At 40.3% G+C, this 26218-nt stretch overlaps 2 protein-coding genes across 5 annotated transcripts in view; both read left to right on the top strand.

Annotated features, from left to right (window-relative positions):
- Positions 1 to 11809: 11809 nt before the first annotated feature.
- On the top strand, positions 11810 to 16630 carry LOC143711064 (interferon-induced very large GTPase 1-like). Its single transcript, XM_077202349.1, has one exon. The coding sequence runs from the start codon at positions 11882 to 11884 to the stop codon at positions 16604 to 16606; it is 4725 nt and encodes a 1574-aa protein (XP_077058464.1). The 5' UTR covers positions 11810 to 11881; the 3' UTR covers positions 16607 to 16630.
- A 4747-nt stretch (positions 16631 to 21377) lies between these two features.
- Positions 21378 to 26218, top strand: part of tefb (TEF transcription factor, PAR bZIP family member b) — a 140113-nt gene continuing 135272 nt past the window's right edge. For 2 of the 4 annotated variants that reach the window (XR_013194751.1, XM_077202490.1), the window contains exons 1-3: positions 21397 to 21518; positions 22345 to 23650; positions 25491 to 25841. Coding sequence is in view for 2 of the 4 variants with exons in the window: in XM_077202490.1 (XP_077058605.1) it covers positions 23542 to 23650; positions 25491 to 25841 (460 nt within the window). In the remaining 2 variants the exon portion in view is untranslated. Of the gene's footprint in view, positions 21519 to 22344; positions 23651 to 25490; positions 25842 to 26218 lie in introns of all 4 variants that reach the window. The other 2 variants (XM_077202491.1, XR_013194752.1) reach the window with 2 other exon arrangements.

Here is a 26218-nt window from a genome sequence, read left to right as displayed (position 1 = left end):
CCGTCACCACCAGGATATTTTGATACCGATCCATCGGGCGACTCAAGGTCAGAAAGTCCAAAGCCACCATATGCAACGGGGCCCGGGGTCGTACCGGAACTAAGGGGGCCTTCACTTCTCTCCTAGCTTTAAACAACGTGCAGCGGGGGCACTCCTGCACATACCTCCCCACGGACTCTTCCATTTTGCCCCAATAGAAGTGCCTACGCAACAAGGACACTGTTCTCTCCCTCCCTTGATGCCCCGGCAGGTCATGGTATGCCTGGAGCAGGGATTGAACTTGGGCTTCTGGCACCACCACCTGATGTACAGCCTCACGAGTCCTTGGGTCCTGGATAGATCGACAGACCACCCCATCTCGCAAACACAGCCGTCTCCAGTGCCCCAAAAGTTTCCTCACCGTCAACACTTGGCCCTGTCGCTCCGCCGCTCCAGGTAATGTACCCTGCTCCAGGTAAGTTCGCAAGGTGGACAGCCCTTCGTCCTCCCCCTGTTGTTCCCTCCAACGTTGCGGGTCCCATCCCCAACTAGCCGGAACTTCTTCCGACCGCGCTCCAGGCGCCTCTATCACTCCCACCATCAGCCCCTCATCCAGTTCCTCCTCTAGATGTTCTCCAGCTCTGGCCACAGGTAATCGGGACAAGACATCGGCGTTGACGTGCTCACGGCCTGGCCGATACTGCAGCTGGTAGTTGAAGTTGGCGAGTTGGGCCGCCCACCTCTGCTCTACCGCTCCCAGTTTAGCCGTCTGGAGGTGAACCAGCGGGCTGTTGTCAGTGACCACCAATACTTCAGCTCCCCATAGGTAGTCCTTGAATTTCTCACATAAGGCCCACTTCAGGGCCAAAAGTTTGATCTTAAAGGAGCTATAGTTTGCCTCGTTCCGCTCCGCTGGGTGGAGGCTCCGGCTGGCATAGGCAATAACCTTCTCCACTCCGTTCTGCCGCTGGGCCAGTACCGCCCCTAGCCCTGTATTACTGGCATCCGTGTACAGGACGAATGGCTGAGTGAAATCGGCATAGGCCAGAATAGGGGCCTGCAACAGCTCCGGTTTCAGCCTCTGAAAGGCTATTTCACACTCTGGGCTCCAGACTATCACCGGGGAACCTCGGCCACGTGGACGGCTTGAACCAGCGAGCAGTTGATTCAAGGGCTTAGCAATCCGGGAGAAATCCTTGATGAAGCGCCGATAGTATCCCACAAATCCCAAAAAGGACCTCACGTGCTTCACCGTTTTAGGGGGATCCCAGCCTTGCACAGCAGACACCTTATCCGGGTCTACGGCCACTCCCGCAGCACTCACACGATGTCCCAAGAACTTTACCTCCTTCCGAAGGAGCTGACATTTCCCAGGCTGGAGCTTCAACCCATACTTTTCCATGGCTCGGAATACTTGCTCCAGATGTAACAGGTGGGAGTCAAAGTCAGGTGAGTAGACGATCACGTCGTCTAGATAGACCAGAGTGGAGTCCACCAACTGCCCTCCCAGGCATCGCTGCATCAACCGTTGGAACGTGGCGGGGCGTTGCAGAGTCCGAAGGGCATCCGGTCCCACTCAAATAACCCAAAGGGCGTAGTAAAGGCAGTCTTCTCTTGGTCTCTTCCTTCCACCTGCACCTGCCAGTATCCGCTCGCAAGATCAAGGGTAGAGTCCCAGGCGGCGTGGGTTAGGCTAGTGAGGGAGTCTTCAATTCTCGGCAGGGGAAAAGCGTCCCTTTTGGTGACCTGATTCAGCTTACGATAGTCTACACAGAATCTCCAAGAGCCAGTTCTCTTGCGCACCAGCACAATCGGGGCTGCCCATGGGCTGCAGCTCTCCCGAATGATTCCTCGTTCTAGCATCCCCCGCAACAAGGTACGGATCTCGGAGTACAAGGTTGGGGGGACCGGACGGTACCGCTCTCGACTAGGCATGGCATCCCCAGTAGGTATCGAGTGCTTCACCACATCCGTGCATCCGTAATCCTCGTCATGCGTGGAAAAGACGTGCTGCCACTTGGCCAGAAAGTGTTGAAGCTGGTACGTTTGTTCTTCTACTAAGCCCTCGCCCTGCAGTGATTCACCCTGAAGATAAGCCGGCACGCTCCTCCCAACAGGATCGGACCGAAGTTCTTCCGACGTCAAGGCTACTTCGACCACCGTTGTACTCACTTGACAGAAACGGACCTCCTGCCCCTCTCTCACCTGGTGAGGACTCACCGGCATAACACGAGCCAACCGTTGGTGACGGAACAGATGTACTGGATACGTGCTCACATTCCTCACCCGTACTGAGACTCGGCCTCGACGTGCCACCGCTAACCCTCGAGCCACCTCCACACTCTGGCACTCCCAATGGGGCTCCACAAGAACCCAATCTTCTGGACCATAAGTCAGAGCGGGGAGACGAACCCAGACTACCGCCTCGCTTCGGGCCGGAACGGAGATAGCATACCGACATGCAACTCGGCCAGCGTCCTCTCGATCTTGTTGGAAACTTGTGGCCTGTACTCGCCGACAATCCGTAACACGCTCCCAGTCTTGCTTCTCGGCCAAAGAAGTAGTACGAAGGGGCCCGGCTTGAAACAATTTCTCCCAACACTCCATCAGCACGTTCATCCCCAGCAAGGCTCGATGCGCCCCCAGGCAAGAGTCTCGGACAACTACTACTCCCTTCTGTGGTATCACAGTCCCATGGATCTCAAAGTCGGTCACTTGGTACCCGATATACGGGATATTCAGACCATTTGCTCCCCGTAGTGTGAGCCAGGGGACTTCGGTTTCTGGTAAGTGATGGGCATTAAACAGTTCTTTGGACAGACTTTCAGCGAATAGGGTGACCTGGGATCCGGTGTGCACCAGGCACCGGACATTTACGCCATTTACCTTTATCTCTACAAGCGGACAATGGCCTACCAGACTGTCTCTTGGGGCGGAATTTACAGAGGGGTCAATCCAGGGGGTCCCGACCACTTGACCCACAGTGGCCGGTCGTATTAAAAACCCCCTTGCGAGCTGCGACGAGAGCTGCACTGACGGCTATAGTGTCCAGGTTCTCCACAGTTATTACAGAGCGGGCGCCCCTGCCCATCCCACTGGAACTTGGGGCCAGTTGGTCGACCGGCACGTCTTCCCGGATCCCTTCCCCCATCAGAATAGGAGCGTTCTCGAGGAAAGGTCAGAGGCTCTGGCCGTCCACGGCGAAGCTCCCCCAAAAGGGTCTTAGAAAACTCTGCTATCTCTTCGCGGACATCCTTCATCAACTCAGTACGCAAGGCTTGTTTCCAATCCGACGGTTCAGGAGGTACAGGAATGCCAACTCCGCTCGCAGCCATGCACACAGGGGGGTCCACTGCTTCGGCGTGATCCCGCTCCAGAGCTAAGGCTTCTTGGCGATGCTCCTCGAAGGTCAAAGCAGCATCTCGCCGAAGCTGTAATCGTAAACTCTGCCGTATAGGGCCCTCTCGTAACCCCAACAAGAATTGATCTCTCAACAGGGTCTCTTCCTCTCCCAGACCATGGTCTTCTCGGTTCTTTAATCTAGAATACTGCTCTCGTAGACGCACGGCGAACGCCCGCAGAGTTTGTCTAGGCCCCTGCTTGCAGTTGAAGAATTGCACCCGTAGCACTGCCACCGGAGTGGAATCACCGTACTGCCCAGTCAAAAATTCAAAGATGGCTCGTGTGGTGGCTCGGACAGCCTCAGGTGCAGCTCGGACCTCTCTCTTCGCCTCCCCCTCTAGAGAATTCAGAACGAACTGTACCTTCTGGGCCTCACTTAACCCCTGTAGTCCAGCCAAATACTCCACTTGTGCTCTCCAGTCAATCAAGTTCAATTCAGATCCAAGCCCACCATACTTCTGGGCCCACGGAGCTCCCATAAACATTGGTACCGTCGGATGCCGGACGGCTGGCAATTCTTCATCCGCCATCATGGCTCCTTGGCCGCTCAACTCCGAGTGGTAACCCTGCCGACTTACGCCAATTTGATGTAACCGTTTCCCAAAGCCAAGGGTTAATAACCACACTCCGGAGGAGCCGACACCAAGGCACCAATCAGGCAAGACAGCAAGCAATGTAAAAAACTCTTCTTTTTTATTTATTAATTAATAACACTTAAAACAGCAACGGAATGACTTTGGGTTCCTTTTCTTCACTCCCGGATGTCCCAGCTCGTAGAATAGCTGCAGATCGAGCGCAACAGTCAGCAGCTTCTCCTTCAGAAGGATGATTCGCAGGATCTCTCCGTTCACAGAACGACAGCAGATTGAACACAGCAGATCGAACACAGCAGTCAGCAGATTCACTTAAGAAGGATGATTCACAGGATCTCTCCGTTCACAGAACGACAACAGATAGAACACGGCAGTCAGCAGACTCACTTCAGAAGGATGATTCACAGGGTCTCTCCGTTCACAGAACGACAGCAGATAGAACACAGTAGTCAGCAGACTCACTTCAGAATGATGATTTACAGTATCTCTCAGTTCACAGAACGACAGCAGATTGAACACAGCAGTCAGCAGACTCACTTCGGAAGGACGATTCACAGGATCTCTCCGTTCTCAGAATGACAGCAGATTGAACACAGTAGTCAGCAGACTCACTTCAGAATGATGATTCACAGTATCTCTCAGTTCACAGAACGACAGCAGATTGAACACAGCAGATCGAACACAGCAGTCAGCAGATTCACTTCAGAAGGATGATTCACAGGATCTCTCCGTTCTCAGAATGACAGCAGATTGAACACAGTAGTCAGCAGACTCACTTCAGAATGATGATTTACAGTATCTCTCAGTTCACAGAACGACAGCAGATTGAACACAGCAGTCAGCAGACTCACTTCGGAAGGATGATCCACAGGATCTCTCCGTTCTCAGAATGACAGCAGATTGAACACAGTAGTCAGCAGACTCACTTCAGAATGATGATTCACAGTATCTCTCAGTTCACAGAACGACAGCAGATTGAACACAGCAGATCGAACACAGCAGTCAGCAGATTCACTTCAGAAGGATGATTCACAGGATCTCTCCGTTCACAGAACGACAGCAGATAGAACACGGCAGTCAGCGGACTCACTTCAGAAGGATGATTCACAGGGTCTCTCCGTTCACAGAACGACAGCAGATAGAACACAGTAGTCAGCAGACTCACTTCAGAATGATGATTTACAGTGTCTCTCAGTTCACAGAACGACAGCAGATTGAACACAGCAGATCAAACACAGCAGTCAGCAGACTCACTTAGAAGGATGATTCCGGAACCTGGACACAACTTCACAATCGACAGATCAGGTTTAACTCTTGATGTCCCACTGGTTAGGCTTCCCCGAACAAAGATGATAGAGTGAGGTTAATGATTTGATCTCCCACACTCGTGCATGCATCAATACTATAACTCTTTACACGTGCTCACTTCACACTTTCAGACACTGCAATGCCACATCACCTCTCGTGAACAACAGGCCTTCACTCCATCTTTGCAGGGTCAGACACTCCACAGATGGCTTTTCGCATGGGGGTATCAGGTTTCAAGAAAGATCCTATAAAGCCCAGTTCTTCTTTGGATCTCTGAGACTCACAATGAGAGAAACACCACACACTGCCAGCACAAGTCAGTATTCAAAAATGTTCTTGGTAGGTATTCATAACATCACCCTTTCGTACGTTGATGAAAAGTGCACTTAACTTCTCTCCTTGATAACAGCTTAGATCCTCAGTGCGGCCCTTAATCACTCTGTCCTCTCAGTCCCATGTGTCAATCACTCACCCGTCTTCAATGCACAAACATCCCCACACTTTATATTCGCTGCGGTTGCTGCTTTCTGTTGTCTGCTGACAAGAACGCCAAGGGGAACCCAACGTGAAAACTAAGCACCAAGAACCACACCCCATGTCTTCAAACTTCTCCTTATATATCCCTCTTCCCGCATGTGCTCACTGATAACGGCCTGATTGGTGTCCGCAGCTGGCGCTCGTCAATGCCAGCGGCCATGACATGTCACCGGAACCGGCCTGGTGTTACACCGGAAGTCGCTCCCCCATGCAACAAATCCCGGTTCTAAAGTTCCTATTTCTCACCCGGTGACATATGCAAAAGAAAAAATGACCTTAGTTCAAAAGACTTCCCCACTAAAGTCAATAACCTTTCAACTCTTTCACTTTCTTACTGCCACAACTGGTGATGTTAAGAATGCAAAACGTTTTCCTCATCAGACTGTGCATAAATAAACGCAGTTTACAGAATAGTTTACAGATGCAGGTCATGACTGAATCGATGATAGAGATGGGGGACGTCAGTACTCAGGTTTGACTTCACTTCTAAAAATATTGCATTGTGTTTGTACATTATATATGTATATATGCGTGAATGTGTAAAGAAATTTGGCGCAGAGCAGAGCGAGCATTTTCAATTAATTCCAATGGAAGTTGAGCTTCATGCTCACATGATGAATTGTGTTAAGATTTTTTGCAAATATCAATTAAAAAATCGTAGGTGGCAGCCAATCGCTTTGAGGTTCAGGTAGTGACAGCTGTCTTGAGGATATAAAATATGCAGATTGGTCCTGAGTTTATGCTGGATTTAGTGCGTAAATCATATTGTTTAGACATTTGACGCTTTGCAGTTGTTATATACTGTATATGCTAAATATTACAGCAAATATTACAGGATGCTTTCATTGTGCACTGTAAAAAAAATGCCAGGAATTTACAGGATTAAAGAGTATTATTTTACAATAAAGTAATAGTCAGACATTTACAGTGACATTAATGCATGCTTGCTGGGTCATTTTCTTACAAATTACTGTTAATTAACGTCAAAATGATGCTGACATCAAAGTAATTTACTGCTCTTGTTTTACTGTGAATTCACATGATAAAGTTGTTTTTAACCATGGCACTGTAATAAATTTATTCTTTACTTAGGGGTGGGCGATATGGCAAAAATATTATATCACGATTTTTTTTTCAGAAAAATCACGATTTTATCACGATTGTTTTCATGTTAGTTTTACTATTTTGCAATTGACTGAGCATTACAGCCAAATTAATGTCCCTATTTTAAAAACAAAATATAAAAGAAAAAAGAATGGCAGACATTAGGCCAAAGAGGCAAACGCTAAACGCTACATAGATTTCACTGTATAAATTACACATTGATGCTTATTAATGCTATTAAAGTTCTCAGAGCAGTGAGTGCTTTCTCTTTGTTTTTTGTTGTTTTAGTAACATTAAAGGGATAGTTCCCCCAAAAATGAAAATTGTTATCATTTACTCTGACAAGTCTCATGTTCGGCAAGTTTCTTTCTTCTGTTGAAAAAAAAAGTTATTTTGAAGAATGTTGACCGAACAGTTGCTAGTCCCCAGTGACTTCCATAGTATATATTTTCCTATATGGAAGTCAATGGGGACCAGCAACTGTTTGGATGGCCATATTCAAAATATCTTCTTTTGAGTTCAGCACGAGAAAGAAATTAATACAGATTGACGTCTGTGATTGGTTGTAATGCTGCAAAAAAAAGTCTAAAACAAAATCTTTGATTTTAAACTCTTTTAATTTATTTCTACTTTTCACTTTAATCTTGAAAGTCATAGACGAATAGATTTAGTTTAACTCTGCAGGGGCAGTTTTTTTTACTGTCTGATCAAAGTAATTGCTAGGGACAATTCAGTAGTCGCTGGATATTGGTAGGGACATGCCCTTGATCTTAATTAACAGTCTAATGAAAGAAAGAGTAAGAGGAACAGAAAAAAGAAACTAAAGCCGTTTCTCAATATGCATTCTTGTCTGTACTGGTGTTCTTGTCGACTTGTGAATCATCATTTGCTGCCCAAGAACAAGCTCATGTAAGCATAAGAGAAAGTAAGCTCAAATAAGTGGTTTAATTAAAAAAATAGAAAAAAAGATTTTTTTTTTTTATTATTATGTGGGAAGTGGGTGTGGCTTTATTTTGGTCACCAATGGCGCTTAGAATTCATCTTGTGAAACAGTTTAGTGCTGTGCTCACTGCTCAACAAACTTCGTTTTTATTTATTTAATTTTATTTGCAATATCCACCTCAAATTTAGGACACAGCTTGGTTAGACTTATGGCTTTGAGCACTTTGTAGCTATTTTAGAGTAAAACAAGTTTTGTAAAATATATATTTTCATAAATATTTAATTTTTTTTTTAAAATTCATAAACTTCTATATTTATTTTTCTATTTTACATTTAGAACTTTACTTAATGTTAGTGGAATGTTTATAAAGGTTAATATGTTGTTTTTGTTACATTCAACTTAATTTATTAACAACTCAACATTCTAGGAACTTTGATTTGTAACATTTCAAGCAGGGCCGTCGCATAGACTGTGGGAACTGTGCACCTCAACACAATCCTGCCGTTTTTTTCCGGTTTTTTTTACAAATTAAGCGGGTTTTTCATAGGGCTGTAATCTCCCAGTCGACTATTCAATTTATTGGTCGATAAGCTCTGGATCAACCAAAATTCTGATTTGTCAATTTTTCCCCGTGTTAATTTCATCAGGTGGAAAGCACTAATTGCTAATGGGGGTGTTTTCAGAGCACTCCTGTTTCACAGGTAACAGTCGGTCTTCAGAACACCACCCTTGTTTTCACTTTTTTTTGGATTAGCCCAACCCACTGGAGACAGATTGAAGAAAGTACTAGAAGGCATTGGTCTGGTGGTTTGCTGAATATTAATTTAATTGTGAGCGTTTCATTTACTGTCAGTCCTCCTCTACCATGTCAAAGACATCGGCAGTGTGGCAGCATTTTACGAAAATAGATAACGGAAAAAAGTCAAATGCAAAGTTTGTAAGCAACAGTTTGCTTAGGCTATCACAGCTCGACTACAAACATGGCATATCACCTAAAAACGGTAAGCTAACTTGTCTGTGTTAGGTTGCCACGTCTGTTTTGAGTAGGCTACATGAATGAACATATAAGAATTTGCATAAAACATTGAAATATGCCAATTAGTAATAATCGTTTTATAACTGCAGGCGCACCCGCACGCAGCGATGGTATTGCGCAATTGCGCTGTATTTGTTTTGAGCCTATGCTTTATTTTTCAGGTATGCAGTTTATTTCGTTTCTGTTCTTGTCTTGATCTGGTTTGTTTCATAAATATATATTATATATATATATATATATATATATATATATATATATATATATGGGGGGCTCGCATTTCAAGTTCGCACAGGGCCTCGCACCCCACCTGCGACGGCACTGATTTCAAGAACATACAAAAATGTCCAGTTTCCTTAAAGGAGAACTCCGGGCAATTTTTAAGTTAATCTTGATCGTTATACCTTTGCGAGTACTGTCTATAGAAAAAATAAACCGAACCGGATTGGTGCTTGCAACACGGAGCTGCTACAGCTAATGCCCAGAGCTCCCACTCAGCTAAAACGGCAGTTATGGGGGTATATACATAAATATAGTGTCTTTGTGCCTCTTAACAGACACAAAATGCAATTAAAATGCTTGCCAAACATGAACAGGGCCCTTACATGAACAAGATGCGTTTAGCAACGTAGCCATTGTTTGAAATTCTCTTAAATATTGTTTAAGTCCCGTGGGAACTCAGTTGTAGCCGGAAAAAGGTGTTGTTAAATATCTCTCCTCAAGCCGTGTGTACCCAAATGGAAGAATAAATAAAGTTTACATTACCTCCACAGTGTTGCACCCGTCTTCGTCGTCGGAATCGCTTTTTTTCTTCAACCGGCCCCGCTGTGTTGTGTCTGTGTAGTCATCTTTGTCAAAGTGTTGGCTGCAAATGCAGGGCTCCAGACTTACTTTTTTTACTAGGAGCGCTGTAGCGCCTGACTGAAATTTTTTGGAGCGTAAGCAGAAAATTTAGGGGCACACCTTAAATAAAAGTATGTCATTTTGGGCGGTACCGCCCAATCCGTCCCCAGAGGGTTAAGCTACCGTGTTAGTGTGGGGCTATTTTGAGCCTTGTTAGTGGTATTAAGTAGCGATCTCTTTTTACTTATTATATGCCCCCATATACTAGCGTTATAAGCTAAACAGTTTTTAGAGATAAAACTCTTTACACTCGATTATCATGAAAACAAATCCCAGAGAACAATCGACTCGGTACCAATGTGTTATTACACCCCAGGTTCATTTTGCGCCGGAGTTCTCCTTTAAAGCACCCAGTGGAAAACCTTATAAAACAAAGGTCAAGGGCAAAACGACATGAAACCTGGATCACCATAATGCTGACTTTACACAGTTGTTTCTCTTTCCTTCAGAGATTTTACTAATTAACATCACTAATGATCTTACTAGCTCCCGTAGTTTTGAGCAGGCTCAGCGTTTGCCATAGAGATACACAAACAACATGGCAAATAAACAAATAAACAACTCTCACGTTTTACACGCTCTCACGCCACACATCCATTTTCTCACACAGAGAAAATATTGCTAAGCAAAGAGGACACTGACAGAGAAGGTTACTATTGATATGAAACAAATTCTCAGCTCTCAGATTTTGTTTATTTAATTACAAAATTTAAACAATAAACACCTTTTGGTGCTTGTAAATGTGACGTGACAGATCACTGACAGATCTCAGTTCAAACAGCATGTGAACTGATCATCTGTTACTCTTTAGTAGCCTACTAGTTAATAGTAAATAAACACGAATATGGGTAGTTTTGAAAGATACAGTTCAACTTACCGAAATGTAATAAAATCGATCTATCAGTGTTTTTTAACCGCGGAAAGAGGTCCATATAACAGCTGTGGAACAACATGTCACGTAATGTTACATTTACCTCAGGAAAGTCATTTAACCATAGCATGTTAGTTAGACTTAAAATATTGCTATAGAGAGGATTATCTTGCTAAATATAACTATATTACATATTTATTATATTTTTACCTATATCATTAAAATATTATAACGTTGTTATTATAAAAAACGCATAGTTTAATTTGAAATGTTATTTTTAACCTTTAATAATAATAATAGGCTACCAGCTGACAGGGCTCTGTATGTTTACAGAATTAGGTGAGATTTTTATTTATTGTTTTGTGAAAAATTTACATTACACATTAACGTATCTACTGTAGCCTACCTAATATTTATCCAAAGGAAACGATACTGAATCAAGATCAGAATCAAATCACAAGAATTGAATTGAAATTGTGAAATTTGTGTTAAGCAATAATAAAAACAGTAGCATACCAGCCATTGTACCATGTAAACATTGTGTTGTCACTAAACTTAATGAAATTCTTAGTAAATTCTTAATAAAATTTAAATCGTAAATCGGATTTGTTTGTTTTTTTGCCATATCGCCCAGCCCTAGTTCTACATTAGGAATAACAATTATGGGACAAGCTACAAAACTGTCCCATGTTCCAAGAATTTTAAAACGTCAAACACAATCTTATTCATTTGAAGTTAGCTGTCATTCTCATTTTTAAAGGATGTTCTACCAACATTATGAGGACATAAAAAAAATCAAAAAAAATCTACAAACAATTTATAAATAATGTTTTTGTGTTAACTTTTGGAGAACATTATTAATGACCAGATAACTTTTGAAAGAATGTTCTATTAATGTTACTGGAAGAACGTTTGCTCATAATTTGAGATAAACTTTCCAGAATGTTAACCAAAGTTCAAAGAAAGTTCTCTGTTATTTGGAGGCTAAAAAAGTGGGACTGATGGTTAACAGGTTAAAAGTGATATCCCTGAAATGCTATCAACTGAAAAATGTAAAGTTAAGACTAGAGTGATATTTAATTAAGACAAAAACAAAATAATCAAAGTAAATGAAATGTTTATTTTTTCAACAGGCAGAAAACAAGCACTGTGGACCATCAGAAATCACTACAGATCAACACCTACAACAGGAAGTGTTGGCTAAAAAAATGAATCTATTTCACAGACTTCATCTTGAAGGCAGACATCACAATAAACTGAGAGCTAAAGATATTCTTCAGTTAACATCTGTACATTCATTACAGTCCCATGAGTCTTGTGCTGAAGAGGAGTTGATTCAGACTTTCATACAAAAACTACTGATGATGAACTACAGAGCAAGATACATTAAAACTAAAGAGACCAATGAGGAAAGTCACAATGAACAAGGCAGCTATGATTCATTTAGACAAGAGGCAGATCCTGAGGAGTTTTTTTTAAATTTAGGGTCAGTGCCTAATGAAGGTATAACTAAATCTGAGCAAATTGACCCGATGGATGTTCAGATGGCTGTGTTTCATTGTGCTGACGGTCTCCTTAAGCAGCTGATGGTCACTAAACTGTCCCAGTGTCAGTACGCTCTGCCTCTGCTTGTTCCTGATCCATTCACACAACAGATTGAGTTTCCTCTCTGGACATTCAGACAAATCAACAAGAGCTGGAAGATGAAAAACACCAACAATGAAATCATCAGTCAAACCCATCCGGTCTACAAGGCACAAACTCCAATGGTGTCTTTCTTCAGATTTGGCTCCGTGTCTTCATCCAAGTCTCAGCTGATGAACAGTCTGATCAATGAGAAACACAACACGTTCTTCCACAGGAACTGCCCAGGCAGCAGCAGAACCAGAGTCCTGATGGATGGAGTGGTCGAGATCGCCTGGTTCTGCCCCTCTGGATCAGATGATGATAAATTCACGGACTGTGTTGCGTTCTGTAATCTACATGGTGATGCAGGAGATCATGAGAAACAGCTGCAGATCCTCACTGAAATGGCCTCAGTCAATGTTGTTCTTCTACCAAAACTTCAGAAGAATGACAAAAACATGATAAAACTTCAACAACTCTACAAGGTCTCAAAGCCACTCATTTGTCTTTTTACTGAGGATGAATCTGCTGTAACTGTGATAAAGAAAAAATATAGGATTGGTCTGGAAGACAGAAATCAGTCAAAAGTATCTGAAGAACTCAGAAGAGCTATAACTGATTGTATCTCAGAATCAACTTCCACTTTCAGACTTGAAGATGTGTCCAAACACTCAGACATCAGAGTAGATGAGGAATATGATGAAGACTGCAGGAGAGGAAGAGAAGCAGCACAGCAGATGATGAGTTTACTGGAGAAGAAAGATCTGACAGAAATCAAGGAATCATTTCTGCCTCATCAGGGGAAACTGTGGCATCAGTGGAGTCAGAAGAACAAAGAACTACATCGACCTAAAGCACATGAGACAGAAATGGACATCAGTAGAAAGAAAACAGAGATGATGAAAATCCGTGAACAGCAGCATGAATCTGACATCAGTGAGTTTATGAAGTTCTTCATTAAGGAAATGAACACAGATACTGGAGATAAGATGCATTTCATTAAATGGCTAGGAATACGCCTGGATGAACATATCTCAGCTGACCTTTCTGATCTACATCATAAGTGTAATGAAAAATGGTCAGCAGTCTTAAAATTGAAAGAGAATCATGATGCATCTGAACAACTGACAGCTAAACAAGCAGAACTTGAGAGAATATCTGAGGATCTTCAAGCTGCAGCGTTTGGTTTGGAGCACATCATGAGGGAGATCGGTCAGATCTATGAATCATGTTCATCTGTGAATAAGAACAAGAAAGATCTGCAGTTTGACTTCTCTTCTCTTCCGAGTCTTGCAGCAGAGATGATGATCTCTGGATTTCCACTGGAGCTGATGGATGGAGATGCTGCTCATGTTCCTGTAATCTGGATCTCTGCTGTTCTAGATAAACTCGTCCAGAAACTGGGAGACCAGAGAGTCTTTGTGCTGTCAGTTTTAGGGATTCAGAGCTCTGGGAAATCCACCATGCTGAATGCCATGTTTGGACTCCAGTTTGCCGTCAGTGCTGGCAGGTGCACCAGAGGAGCTTTCATGCAGCTGGTCAGAGTCTCAGACGAGATGAAAACACAGATGAACTTTGACTATATTCTGGCTGTTGATACTGAGGGTCTTCGTGCTCTGGAACTGGCTGGAAGATCAACAAGACATCATGACAATGAATTGGCCACATTTGTTGTTGGTCTTGCTAATTTGACCTTGATCAATATATTTGGAGAAAACCCATCTGACATGCAGGACATTCTTCAGATTGTTGTTCAGGCCTTCCTGAGGATGAAGAAGGTCAGAATGAATCCCAGCTGTGTGTTTGTGCATCAAAACGTCACAGACGTCACAGCTGGAGAGAAAAACTTGGAGGGAAGGAGACGACTGCTGGAGACACTGGATGAGATGACAAAACTTGCTGCAGAAGAGGAAGACTATGATGCAGATTGTTTTAGTGATGTAATTGACTTTGATGTTCAGAATGATGTGAAGTATTTTGCTCAGCTCTGGGAGGGAAGCCCACCGATGGCACCACCAAACCCAAAATACTGTGAGAATATTCAAGAACTAAAGAAAACTATTATGTCTCATGCCTCAAAATCACATGGAATGATGCAAATAGACTTAAAAGATCGTATTAAAGATCTCTGGGAGGCTTTACTGAAGGAACGATTCGTCTTCAGCTTCAGAAATTCTCTGGAGATTTCCACCTACAGGAAACTGGAGACTGAATACAGCAAGTGGTCCTGGAGTCTTCGTAGTGCCATGATGAAAACTGAGAACAAACTACACATCCAAATAGAAAATGAAGCAATTCATGAGGTTGAGGAAACTGATCTTCAAACAGAACTGAAGAAAACAAGCGAAGAAGTGGAGAAATCAATGTCTGAATTCTTTGAGAAAGACACATATGCAGAAATACTGATTCAGTGGAAAACATCATTTGAAATCAAAATCAAAGATGTTCAGGAAAACATTGTGAGAGAAACAAAAAAGAAATTAAATGGGATTCTTCATCAGCGAGACCTGAAGAAAAAGATTGATGCTCAGAGAACAAATCATGAAAACACTCTCTATGAAAAGAGCAAAGAACTTAACTTAAAACTCAAAAACAAAGTAAATGATGAAGAAACACTGAAGAAAGAGTTTGAATTGTTTTGGGAACAGAGTGTGAATAGTATTGTCTCAGACACTCCTTCAATCAAAGACATTGACATAATGAGAGATGTGAAAGAGATCCTCAGTGACGTCTATGAAAGTGCTCCTGTAGACCACATTAAAGAGAACAGTGAGTACACCAAGATTTTCACTGTGTCGAGTTATTGTGAATATGTTATTTTCAAAAAGTCCACAAAAAAGACGGTTACAGAGGCGGTAAAGGGTGCTTACAGAAAAGTTAAAGAAACATTTGGATACAGTCGAACTCTGTCTCCAGAGAAGGAAGCTGAAATCAAGTTATTAATCACAGATGTTGAACAGCAAACAGACAAGATGATACAGTCATTTAACATTTCAAAGATGGGCTACAACATCAGCTGGATTCAACAAATCATAGGTTACATCAAGAATAGAGCAACAGAACATCAGAAAGGAATGAAATATGAGTTCAAGAAAGAATTCTTTATTGATTTGGTTCTTTCCATCTGTACGGGAGCAAACAAGATGATCACTGACCAACACAGACTGTTTAAGGAAGCCAATGATCCTGCAATATATGTTGAGAAGAAGAGAGAAGAGTACTATAGTATTTTCCAGAAATACTGTCATGAAGCAACATCAGCTGCCATTTTTGGAGAGATCATCTGTCAGAAACTTAAAGAGCCCATTGAGCAGAGTCTCTACAAGAAGACTGCCAGACATCTGACATATGAATTGATGAAAAACTGTGAATCACTGAATGGAAACAGATCAAATCTGGAGAAACACATCCTGAAGACACTGGCAGAAGAGGAGGATTTTGTTAAATACATGGATTACATTAATTATCCCAGCCATCACTTGAAGAGTTTCATCAGAGATGAAGTCACTCGGTACATCTGTGATAAGTTCAGTGACAGTGTTTTACCCAAGATGAAGGAGAACATTAAACTCCTGCAGCAGAAGATCATGAAAGCAGCACATGAATCTACTGAACATGTTCAAGTGAACAGAGGAGATGTTGGTTTGTGGTTGAAGAGTTTCACACAGCAGCTCTCAGATGTGCTGATCTTCTCTGAAAAAGACCTCAGTGGAGTTAAACATGATGATGTTGATGATTTCAACCTCCTAGAAGATGTGATAAGAAAAGAGCTTCCTGCTGTAATGTCAGACATCAACAGCAGATTCAACACAAATACATTTCCAGTAAAGTTGGAGAGTAAGTTCAGACCAGATGAGATTCTGATTGATCACTTCTGTCAGTGCTGTTGGGTTCAGTGTCCGTTCTGTGGAGTGACCTGCACCCACACCACAAACAACCATTATGGAGATCACTGTGCTCCTTTCCATCGTAGTATTGGTCTGAATGGAATATATTACCATGATACATCTAACTTGTCTACTCATATCTGCACATCAGCAGTAGCAAACAGCGATCTATATTTTCATCCCAATGATTCAGATGAATTTCTCTGTAGAGATTACAGAAGAGCAGGAGGAGTTTTTAAAGACTGGAGCATCACCCCTGATCTCTCTGAACTGCCCTACTGGAAGTGGTTTGTTTGCAGATTCCAGAAAGATCTGGAAAATTACTACAATAAAACATTTGAGGGGGAAGGAGAGATTCCAAATGAATGGAGAAAATACTCAAAACAAGAAGTTATTGAGAGTTTGGATGAATACATGTAAATCGAACAAGTAAAATACATTTCTTTTTTTGATTCACAGAACACTTTGAAATGAGTATCTGTTCGTCGCTTCAGTGAGTCTGAAATCATACAAACCTCAGTTCACAGAATACATATATAAATGTATATTCCTCACATCAGTATCTGTGAAGCGATCTCTACTTAAATTCTCTGTTTTCTTTTCAGTATCCTCTTATTTTTGTTAGATTTTCATGTTATTTTAGATTTAGGTTAGTATTTTATGTACCAAAGTTAATTGTTTAAATTTAGTGTTCCTTCTAAAATTTTGTTAATAACTTAAGTCAATAAAGTAAAGGGTACTTCGGGCTCGTCTCAAAAGATTATGTGAACTTCTGATTTAAGATTATTGAAATATGTTTAACACTAGTGCGCTTTTTAATACAGCTATCTCTATGTAGTGGCAATGGAGGGGTGTGTGAAGGTTTCAAACTAAAGAATATACAATATAATGTGTATCTTAAACAAAAATCAAGATGTTGTCATTTTTATTTTAGATAGATTTGGAGTGATTAAAATGGTTTACTAATTACTTTAAAAGTTCATTTCTAAAACCTGCTTAACATGTATAAAAACACAAATATGATAACAAATGGTACTTTCAGTGCTATCCAATAAACTCCCCCAAATGTGTATCTTTGTGTCTTGCCCATCTAACTTTCTATGGGATTAAAATTTGTGCAAATTTTAAATCTGTATGCATGCATGTGTTTGTGATTAAATTCCTTTCCGTAATATGTGTCTAAATGTGGCTTTTAAACTGTTATTAATCATAACACTGTACAAATAAACAGCATTCGAGGAGTTTTGTGGTTGAAATTTTTAAAAGTAACAATCGTTTACGGGTCAATTTGACCCCAACAGGAATGAATGGAATGCTTCAGTAGACATAGAAGAACCTAAAAATGCTCAAAATACTTTATAAAAGGATTTTATAATGTATACATGTGTATCTGAATGCATACTGAACAGAAACTAACTTCATGACCCAGGGGAAACAGCTCATTTGCTCCATATAGAGCTATACGCCCATCTAGTGGCTAGAGTCATGAAATATCATGTTATGTTATTTTTTTGCCCACAAGAGGTCGACAAAGACACCCAATGGAAGATATTTTTAGCGGAATTGAAGGGTTATGCATGAAATTGTGAGTTATTTTGAATTTAAGTTGAACGAATGTGACGGCGTTTGCAATGTGCACCAACTGTTGCTCTCACCGGAGACTACTGGACATCGCTGAGCAATCATAATTACCTCGGGGTTACAGTGCATTATATTGATGAACAGTGGGAACTGCATTCACATGCTCTGACAGTAATGAAAACACAAGAGAGACATTTTGCTGAAAACCTGTGCTGAATATTTTATGCATGTTGCACAGCAGTGGAACGTTTCAAAAAAAGTCAGCACAGATAGTCTGTCACAGTATCTCTGCACAACAGTGCATTTGACAATGTCCTGGCCAAATGCAGAAAAGTTGTGGGCCATTTTAAACACAGTCCAGTGAGTGCTGCAGAATTAGAACTAAAACAAATTGAACATGGACAAAAGGAGTCGCTTATACAAGACATTCCAATCAGGTGGAATTCAACCCTGGACATGATAAAATGTGTCCGCCGAAACGAACAGCCACTGAGGGATGTCCTCACCACACACAACACCAAGATCGCCATGCCAACTACAGCTGAAATGCACAAACTACAGAGGCTGGAAATGCTACTGGAGCCCTGCTGGTATATTTTACGTCATGTATAATTCTCACTGACCTGTCTGAGTGCATGTGAGAGAGAAATTGTGTGTCTGTATGTGTGTGTAAATATAGCATGAATATGTAGAGGACATTTTTATAAGTGAATGCAAAACATTTGGGTGAAATGGGCTTGATTTCTTGCAGGTGTGTGACTAAACTTCTGGGAGGAGAAAAGTAGGTTTCATGCTCTGTGGTTCTGCCTGCTTTATGCCATCTCTCTCGGGTGATGGAGAGTTAAGATGATGAGCCTGCCTATGTGGTCAAATTCTAGTCTACATTCAGAACAGACCTGGAGACACGCAAGGAAAATCCCAACATTGCATAACTGAAGATTGCTACCGCATTGGACCCGAGATTCAAGGACCTTAAGTGTGTACCCAGAGCTGAGAGAGGTGAGCTGTGGGCCTCGGGCACTAAATTACTCAAGGAACAGATGGTTGTTGCAGAGAAACCTGTGGAAGCAACAACATCAAAGCCACCAAAGGGAAAGTTTGCCCTATTGGCTGCTTCATCAGAGTCTGATTCCGAACACGAGGAAGGCTCAGTTGAGAACAGTGTGCGTCGATACAGAGCAGAGCCCAACATCAGTATAGAGGCCTGTCCGTTACAGTGGTGGTCCAAACATGCAGGCTGGCCTCCATTGCACAGAAGTACTTGGCCACAACTGCAACATCCGTACCCTGTGAAAGGTTGTTTTCTCTTTATGGTTGTATTTTAAAGAAAAAGAGAGTTTCTTTATCATCTGAAAATGTGAATGACCTTGTGTGTCTTAGCAACTGGCTTGGTGCAGATGAGTAAGTAAATGTAAAGTTGGAGAAATGGATAAATGCAGTTAATTTTGTCATTGTATAACTACTCAACCTGTATAACTGAAAGTGTTTTTTTTTTTTTTGACTGAGATTCTCCAAAGGAGAATGCTGTAACTTTTTTTATAACAAACTAAACAAAACGTTAATGCCCTGGCAGTGCCAAATAGTTTTGGTTTTATATTTAATTTGATTACATTAATGTTTAAGTTGAGATTTACAAGAAATATTTTAACTGCTACTAACTTTTAACTGCTGTAAACAAGAACCTTATTTGTTTAAAGTGTTTGAAAACCAAATGTTATTGCACTTTTGTTCATATAGCAGTACTTTTAAAATAAAAGTATGCAATACACTACTTTTGAATTCATTATTGAATTTTGCGCATACTGCGATTAATCACAGAAAATCATGCGATTAAACATTTTAATTGTTGCCCAGCACTAATTTATATTCATTTACACTACGTGCTTACTGCTTTATAATAATTAATAAACTAAAATTGTAGTTTATCATATGTATAGATTGTCGTTAATAAAGACAGCCTACAACGTACACGCGAGTTCGACACAGAAGTATAAATTGGGCTGAATGTTTCTACTGCAAGATTACAGGTCCCTACATAGCAGATCATTTTTAAACACAAATCGTCTAGCTTTTAGCAATGATTATTTATAATAATAATTTTGTATGATTTATAAATTATGTAATCCTTTCACCCATAGTCCATTACACGTACAATTTTAGTCTATCAATTATTATGCACTTAGTTTAAATTAATATAAACATATAAAGGTAATATAAATAGAATCATAGATAAAGCTATAAAAATCACTACATGTGAACTTAAATGTTCAAAATGTTCTATACCTAGCTAGGCCTATAGCCCATCAACTATAACACTTAAACTCAGGATCAAAGCCTGAGTTGACAGTGAAAGTTGATGATTAGTGTTTGTACCAACAAAGCCTGATTGGATTGGTTTGGTTTTGTCAACTTGAAACTAATCATGTAACCCCGAGTTTGTTTAAATAGCATCATAGTATGGGCCCGGATTTCAGCACAACAGGCCCTGATAACAACGATATCACGAAGAGATATCACAATGTCTTGTATCGACAACCTGCCATTGCTAATACAGTAGCCTACATGTGGCTTATGTAGGCCTACATTTCAGAAAACCACTTGCTCACAAATATAATGCAAATATAACATAACCATGCCGCGGCGAGAAAGACTAAAACCCCATATCTTACCTTGATGGCTGATGTCTCCTCAAGCCGGAGTCGGCTGGGTTTTGAATTTACTATCGTCATAATAATCCTAATATCTGTTAGTTCTCCTTCAAAAGACAACGTGTTTCTTTCTTAAATCTGTCAGATTTAGTCATGTGGCGCTGCAAATTGAAATCCGAAAATTGCGCGAAGAAGAACATAACTGGCGTGACGTAACTGAAGAGACTAATATATTCTTAATAATATTAGGATATAGTTCTAATGCATGACAAAACAAATCGCATTTTAAATAATGTTTAAGGAATTGTTAAAAGCTAGAAATGTGTATTATTAGAAATACATAAATAATGTATTTCCCTGTGTGAGCATAGGCCAACCTAAATTTCCCACATTCAAAAAGAAGGCTAATAATAGCCTACTAATATGATAATGTGCTAATAATAATAATAATAATAATAATAATAACTAATAATAACGTGCAGAGCAAAAATCATGGCTCAGACTTCTGTGCACGCAAGTTTTTTTTAAATGTTATAAAACTGTGCCAAATGTTCTCAGTCTACCCTTATCATGTGTATTTATTCATCAATTCTCGGTTCTGAACTGAAAATGTCACGCACATGATTGATGTGAATCGAAATCTTGGCTATTAGTTTTTCTTCTGACTGTAACTATCACTTAATGTTATAATATTAATAGTCATGTTATTTTTTATAACATTTAAAAGTCACTGATATAGTTTGTGAATTTGTGTAGCTTCTAAATGCATTTTTTTTTTTTTTTTTTTTTGATGTAGGCTATTCTTACGATAGGCTATGCATTGCAAATGGACAGTTCAATGCTCAGTGGTTTTACCTTATTTTTTGTTGTTGAGCGATTAATGTCACATGGTTAATTTGAATATACATGAGAATGGGCGTGGTCTGACACACGCAGGTCATGACGTTTGTTTTTACAAATGCGACACTAAGTTCACTGACACTGACTTCATTCAGTGTTGGACTTCGACATGTCTAATATGAGTGACTTTACTCCGAATGAGATCCAACAAGTTTTCAAAACTTATCTGGAAAATCCCCTCTTGTCCATCTATAATGACCTTGGTAAGAATTCACTTATTTTCTGATTCTTAACTTGAGCATTTTCTACTTTTCACCTGGTGTATATGGTACAATATGTTGTACAGTATCTTGCTTTGTAGTGTGAATATCATGCAGGCATAAATGCAAATAAATCAATCGTTTTAAAAGTATGAAAGTACATCACAAGATTAATCAGAGTTTGAGGTGATTTGATCGGATTCTAATGAATGTTTTATTAATGACACATGTAAAGTCATTATATGAAACAAAAAAGAATCCCTTATAGGGTGAAATTAAATTACCTCTATGATTACAGATCCGAATAAATGTGGATTACAAATCTAAAAAATAATAATAATTGTGTGCAGCTAAAGAAATGGATTTGAAAAGCTGTATCATGAGAATAAAGATGTCATGGTGAACTAACACCTGTAAACTGATCATGGATTAGTGTTTATTATCTGGTAAAGTTTCTCCAGGAAACTGCAAATAAAAAGTCTTGTTTTCTTTATTACGGGAACGAGAAGCTAAATTCCTCCAAAATGTCAGACTAAATATTTGAGTAAAAATACTGCTGTTGTATAAAGTATAAGTGCCCTTATCAAGCCACTGCAATTTACACACGATGTACAAGTCATAGCCTATGCATCACATTCATGTCAGTGGAAACCGGCTGATTTAGCTGAGGTCATTTGAATAAAAGACATTCAATGTTCCCTCTGAAATAGAGCAGATTCAAGCAGCAGGATGTTTGATTATAATTGAGGCATGCATGAATCTGACATTCATTGTGTTGGGTGTGAAAGCTTGTGTTCATAATCTGTCATTACACATTCTCTCATTTCAGTGCGGTCCAAGAGGAACAGAACAAAATGTTCCCTTTCTAACCCTGTGTGTATTTCACATGCATGCTCTGCTATTCTCTGCACAGATTTCAGTATTACCTTGTTTAAACTCAATGTCATTTTATTCTTAATACCGGTTAGTTGGATCAAATATAGTCTTAAATACTGAGGTGACCTTGAGCAAAACACCACAGTACTTTTTGTAATGGTTAGTTCACTCCAAAATGGAAATGTTGTCATATTTACATCATATTCTTGTGTCTATCCAAACCCATGAATATTTCTTATGTGAAACACAAAAGGATTATATTCGGAGAATATCTTATGAAGTTAATGGGGACTGGAGCTATCTATAGGCCTGGCCTCATAAAAGTAGTCCATATGACTAATATGTCCAAATATGTTCCTAAGGATGTAGGCTAAAGTTGATGTGTGAAATGCGAAGGCCTGTTTTTCCCGTTCAGTCCTTGTTATTTGAAGCATCTGCTTCCTAAGGAACAGCCCTGAAACTAAACGCGACGGTAGACACCTTTGTGGTGATTATAAATACATGCCATGTCTTGCAGAGCATGTACTCCGCACGTGCAGAAGCCCCGCCCACTGAGCGCGTGCGCGTGCTGACATCACGTGTGGAGGCACGAGCTCGCCGTGCGGAAAAATACAACTGCCCGAGTACATACACACACTGTAGTGAAGATTTTTAATGTACCAAGAAGTTCACTCTAAAGTCGCATGGATAGGCTATATGCTTACCGTTCACTTGTTAAAATATAAGTAAGTAGTTTAATAGGCTATAATGTGCTTTTTTGATGGATGTTGTTGGGTCATGATGATGTTGAGTCTATTTTGCCCTTGTCTCGTGTTCAGGGTCATTATAAGGACATTCTTCGTTTGTTTTCGGAACAAAGAGACGAGCGTTCACCTTGTTTTGCTTATTGTTGTGGCTGCCTGCGGATGAACAGTTGACCAATCAGAGAGCTTGTCTGTTTAAATATTAATTTTCCGTTGGCCAGACAACCAATCAGCGCTTCGAGCGGGGCGTTCCTCGTGAATATGTAATTGCTTTGCCCAATACGCTACGATCGAGTGGATCTCTACGGTGTTGTTTTGGCAGTTTCTCAAACAGGAACAGGAGGTTTAAAGAATATAAGCGACATCGCCGAAGCTTGTTTATTTTCCACGATAATATTGAACTAACCATGCCCGGACAGGCGTCGGTAAGGGCGACCGTCGGTTCTCAGAAATCTTTTGTTTTAAAGAAGATCATGAATATTCCGCCTCCAAATATACTGGCGGATCAAGATAACGGTAAGGACCATAAAACCTGCCAATATGTAAACCAAAAAGGCTACAGATCGTTGTGTTCATCGTGTGCGTTGTCGTCGTGTACTTGGCTTCACCTCCACAGCTGCCGCGTTCATTGGTTCCTCAAAAGAACACAAAGTTCCCTCAGAAAAAGTGCGGGTATATTGACGGTATAAGATGGAAATACCGCGGTACTTTACTATAATAATATCACATTCATGTTTATACTTAAAATATCATTGTGTATATGTCAATAAAAACATATAATTTTATATGACGCCCAATTGAATAAACTGCGTTGTATGGTGCATGGTAGTTTAGTGTTAAGACATTGGGAATAACTGACGTGCTAAAAAACATTCAAACTAGCCAATGTATCATTATTATCATAATACTGTGGTTATTTTGGCATGTTCTGTGTAATAATACCAGGGTATTTTGTTGAGGAATCTTAGTGTAATATCAAAACACAATGGCACAAGAATGTTGGCATAATTACATATCAAGTTGCCATGGTATTGTCATCTGATACCATCAAAGTAACATGATATTTTACCATCAGTGTTCCCATGGTCATTGAAAACCTGGAAATTAAATGTTCATAATTGTGTGGGAACAATGTTAATGGGTAGGGAACGATTGCCAGATTAATCAATCGTGTTCACAGAATATCAGTGTTGGGTAAATTAATAAATGTACATGTAAAGAAATGAAAAAAGGCACATATGTTCCCATAAAACTTAAATAAATTGCAATGTTTTGACCAATGAAGGTCTTTGTCAGGTCTTCATTTTTAAATCAAGATATAAACCATTATATTAACAATGGTAAACATAAAATAAATAAAAAAGTAGCCTACTCTAGTGTTAGTGTTTTAGTTAACCTAATTAACATAATATCATCTTGTGGTTTTACCTCATTTGTCCTTTATGGACATTATTGATAATATTCTTATCTCACATGATAATAACCCGCATCAGATGTGAATCTTTTTAACTCGTAACTACCACCTCGTTTTGGTGTCAAATCCTTTCTAATGTTTTCTGACCAGCAACTAACACAACTAGTTACTGATAACCAACACTGATCAGTGTGTAATGTGAAGCCACAATGTCTAAAGGCCTGAATTTCACAAAGCCTGTCTGTCGTCAGTAACATTTGCGGCTCAAAGTTCATTGGTTCAAAACCAAGAGGAACAATTAAGACATTTGATTTAATTTTAAACCATCAAGGGGTTTTTTGTTGTTGTTTTTTTTTTAGGTTTTTTTGCATTGTGTCAGAATTTTCAAAAAAGTATTGTTTTATTATTTGATGTATTCAGCATCATTTAGGCTAATATGGTTTAACGGTAACACTTTTCAATAAGGTTAGTTGATTAACATTAGTTAACATGAACTAATGATGATCTGCAGCATTTGTTAATCTTTTAAATGTTAATTCCAACATTTACTAATACTTTATAAAAATCAAATGGTTGTATTTGTTAATATTAGTAAATGCACTGTGAACTAACATGAACAAACAATGAACAGCTGTATTTTTATTAACTAATTAATTAATGTCAGTTAATAGAGTGTAAACTAATGAACCTTATTGTAAAGTCAAGTGTTACCGGTTTTACATTATGTATGCCTTGTGTTTGTAAATCTTTGGTCCGTGTTACTGTGTTTAATACATTTTACTTCCTTCCAGAAATCATTTTAGATTTTTTAATTATATGTAAACTTAAAACACCTTATGTCCTTTTAATCTAGTGTATTTTTGTAAGCTCACTGAAGCTGGCATTGAAATAGTACTTCTCTTCTGTGATATTTGCCTGTGAACTGTGGCTCGTCTCTCGCAGACATCGAGAAGGAGAAGCAGGGTTCGGCTGGCGATGGGACGTCGGGGGGCAGTGATGTTTCGGGGGGCGTCTCCGCCTCGCTCACGCCCACCATCTGGGACAAGACCATCCCGTACGACGGCGAGACCTTCCACCTGGAGTACATGGACCTGGACGAGTTCCTGCTGGAGAACGAGATCCCCGTCACGCTGGAGGAGGAGCTGAGCAGGAGCCTGGAGGCCGAGCGTCACGCGAGCGCAGACGCGCAGATGACACCAAACACACAAACAAACACACAGATGCCCGAGGAGGATCCGCTCTCTGAGAGTGATGTGGAGGAACAGGAAGTGAGCAATGATGAGACCACAACAGGTGAGCTGGCAAACAAGCACGCACTGTTGACAACTATATTTAAAGGAAAGTAGCTAATGCTAAATGTCGCTAGGTGATGCCATACGTCAATTAGCATATTCATGACGTCATCACATCGTACTTGCGTTCTGCCTGCCTAATGTGTTTTCTCTCCAAATTCATGCTCACTTCCTTTATTATAATAATTAATATAATATAATATGGCCGAATGTCCAATAAAGCTGTTCTCATTTCCTACATATTTTTTGTCAGACAACAGAATGAGTATGATATAGTAAATGACAACATTTTTTATGTGTGTAAAATGATCTGAATTAAGAGAGTTCGGAAACTGGATGAACTTAAAGCTCTGTGATAGTGAGTATTACAAGTGATAA

This window comes from Siphateles boraxobius, unplaced genomic scaffold (assembly GCF_051911475.1).
Source record: "Siphateles boraxobius isolate OS27281-9 unplaced genomic scaffold, OSU_SipBor_1 49, whole genome shotgun sequence".
Lineage (NCBI taxonomy): Eukaryota > Metazoa > Chordata > Actinopteri > Cypriniformes > Leuciscidae > Siphateles > Siphateles boraxobius.
The sequence above is the reverse complement of the archived record's forward strand: the minus strand, read 5'-3'. Positions and strand labels throughout refer to the sequence as shown.

Bases quoted from the DNA above. Each gene is read 5' to 3' on its own strand.
- LOC143711064 (XM_077202349.1), top strand. From the start codon at position 11,882: ATGAATCTATTTCACAGACTTCATCTTGAAGGCAGACATCACAATAAA.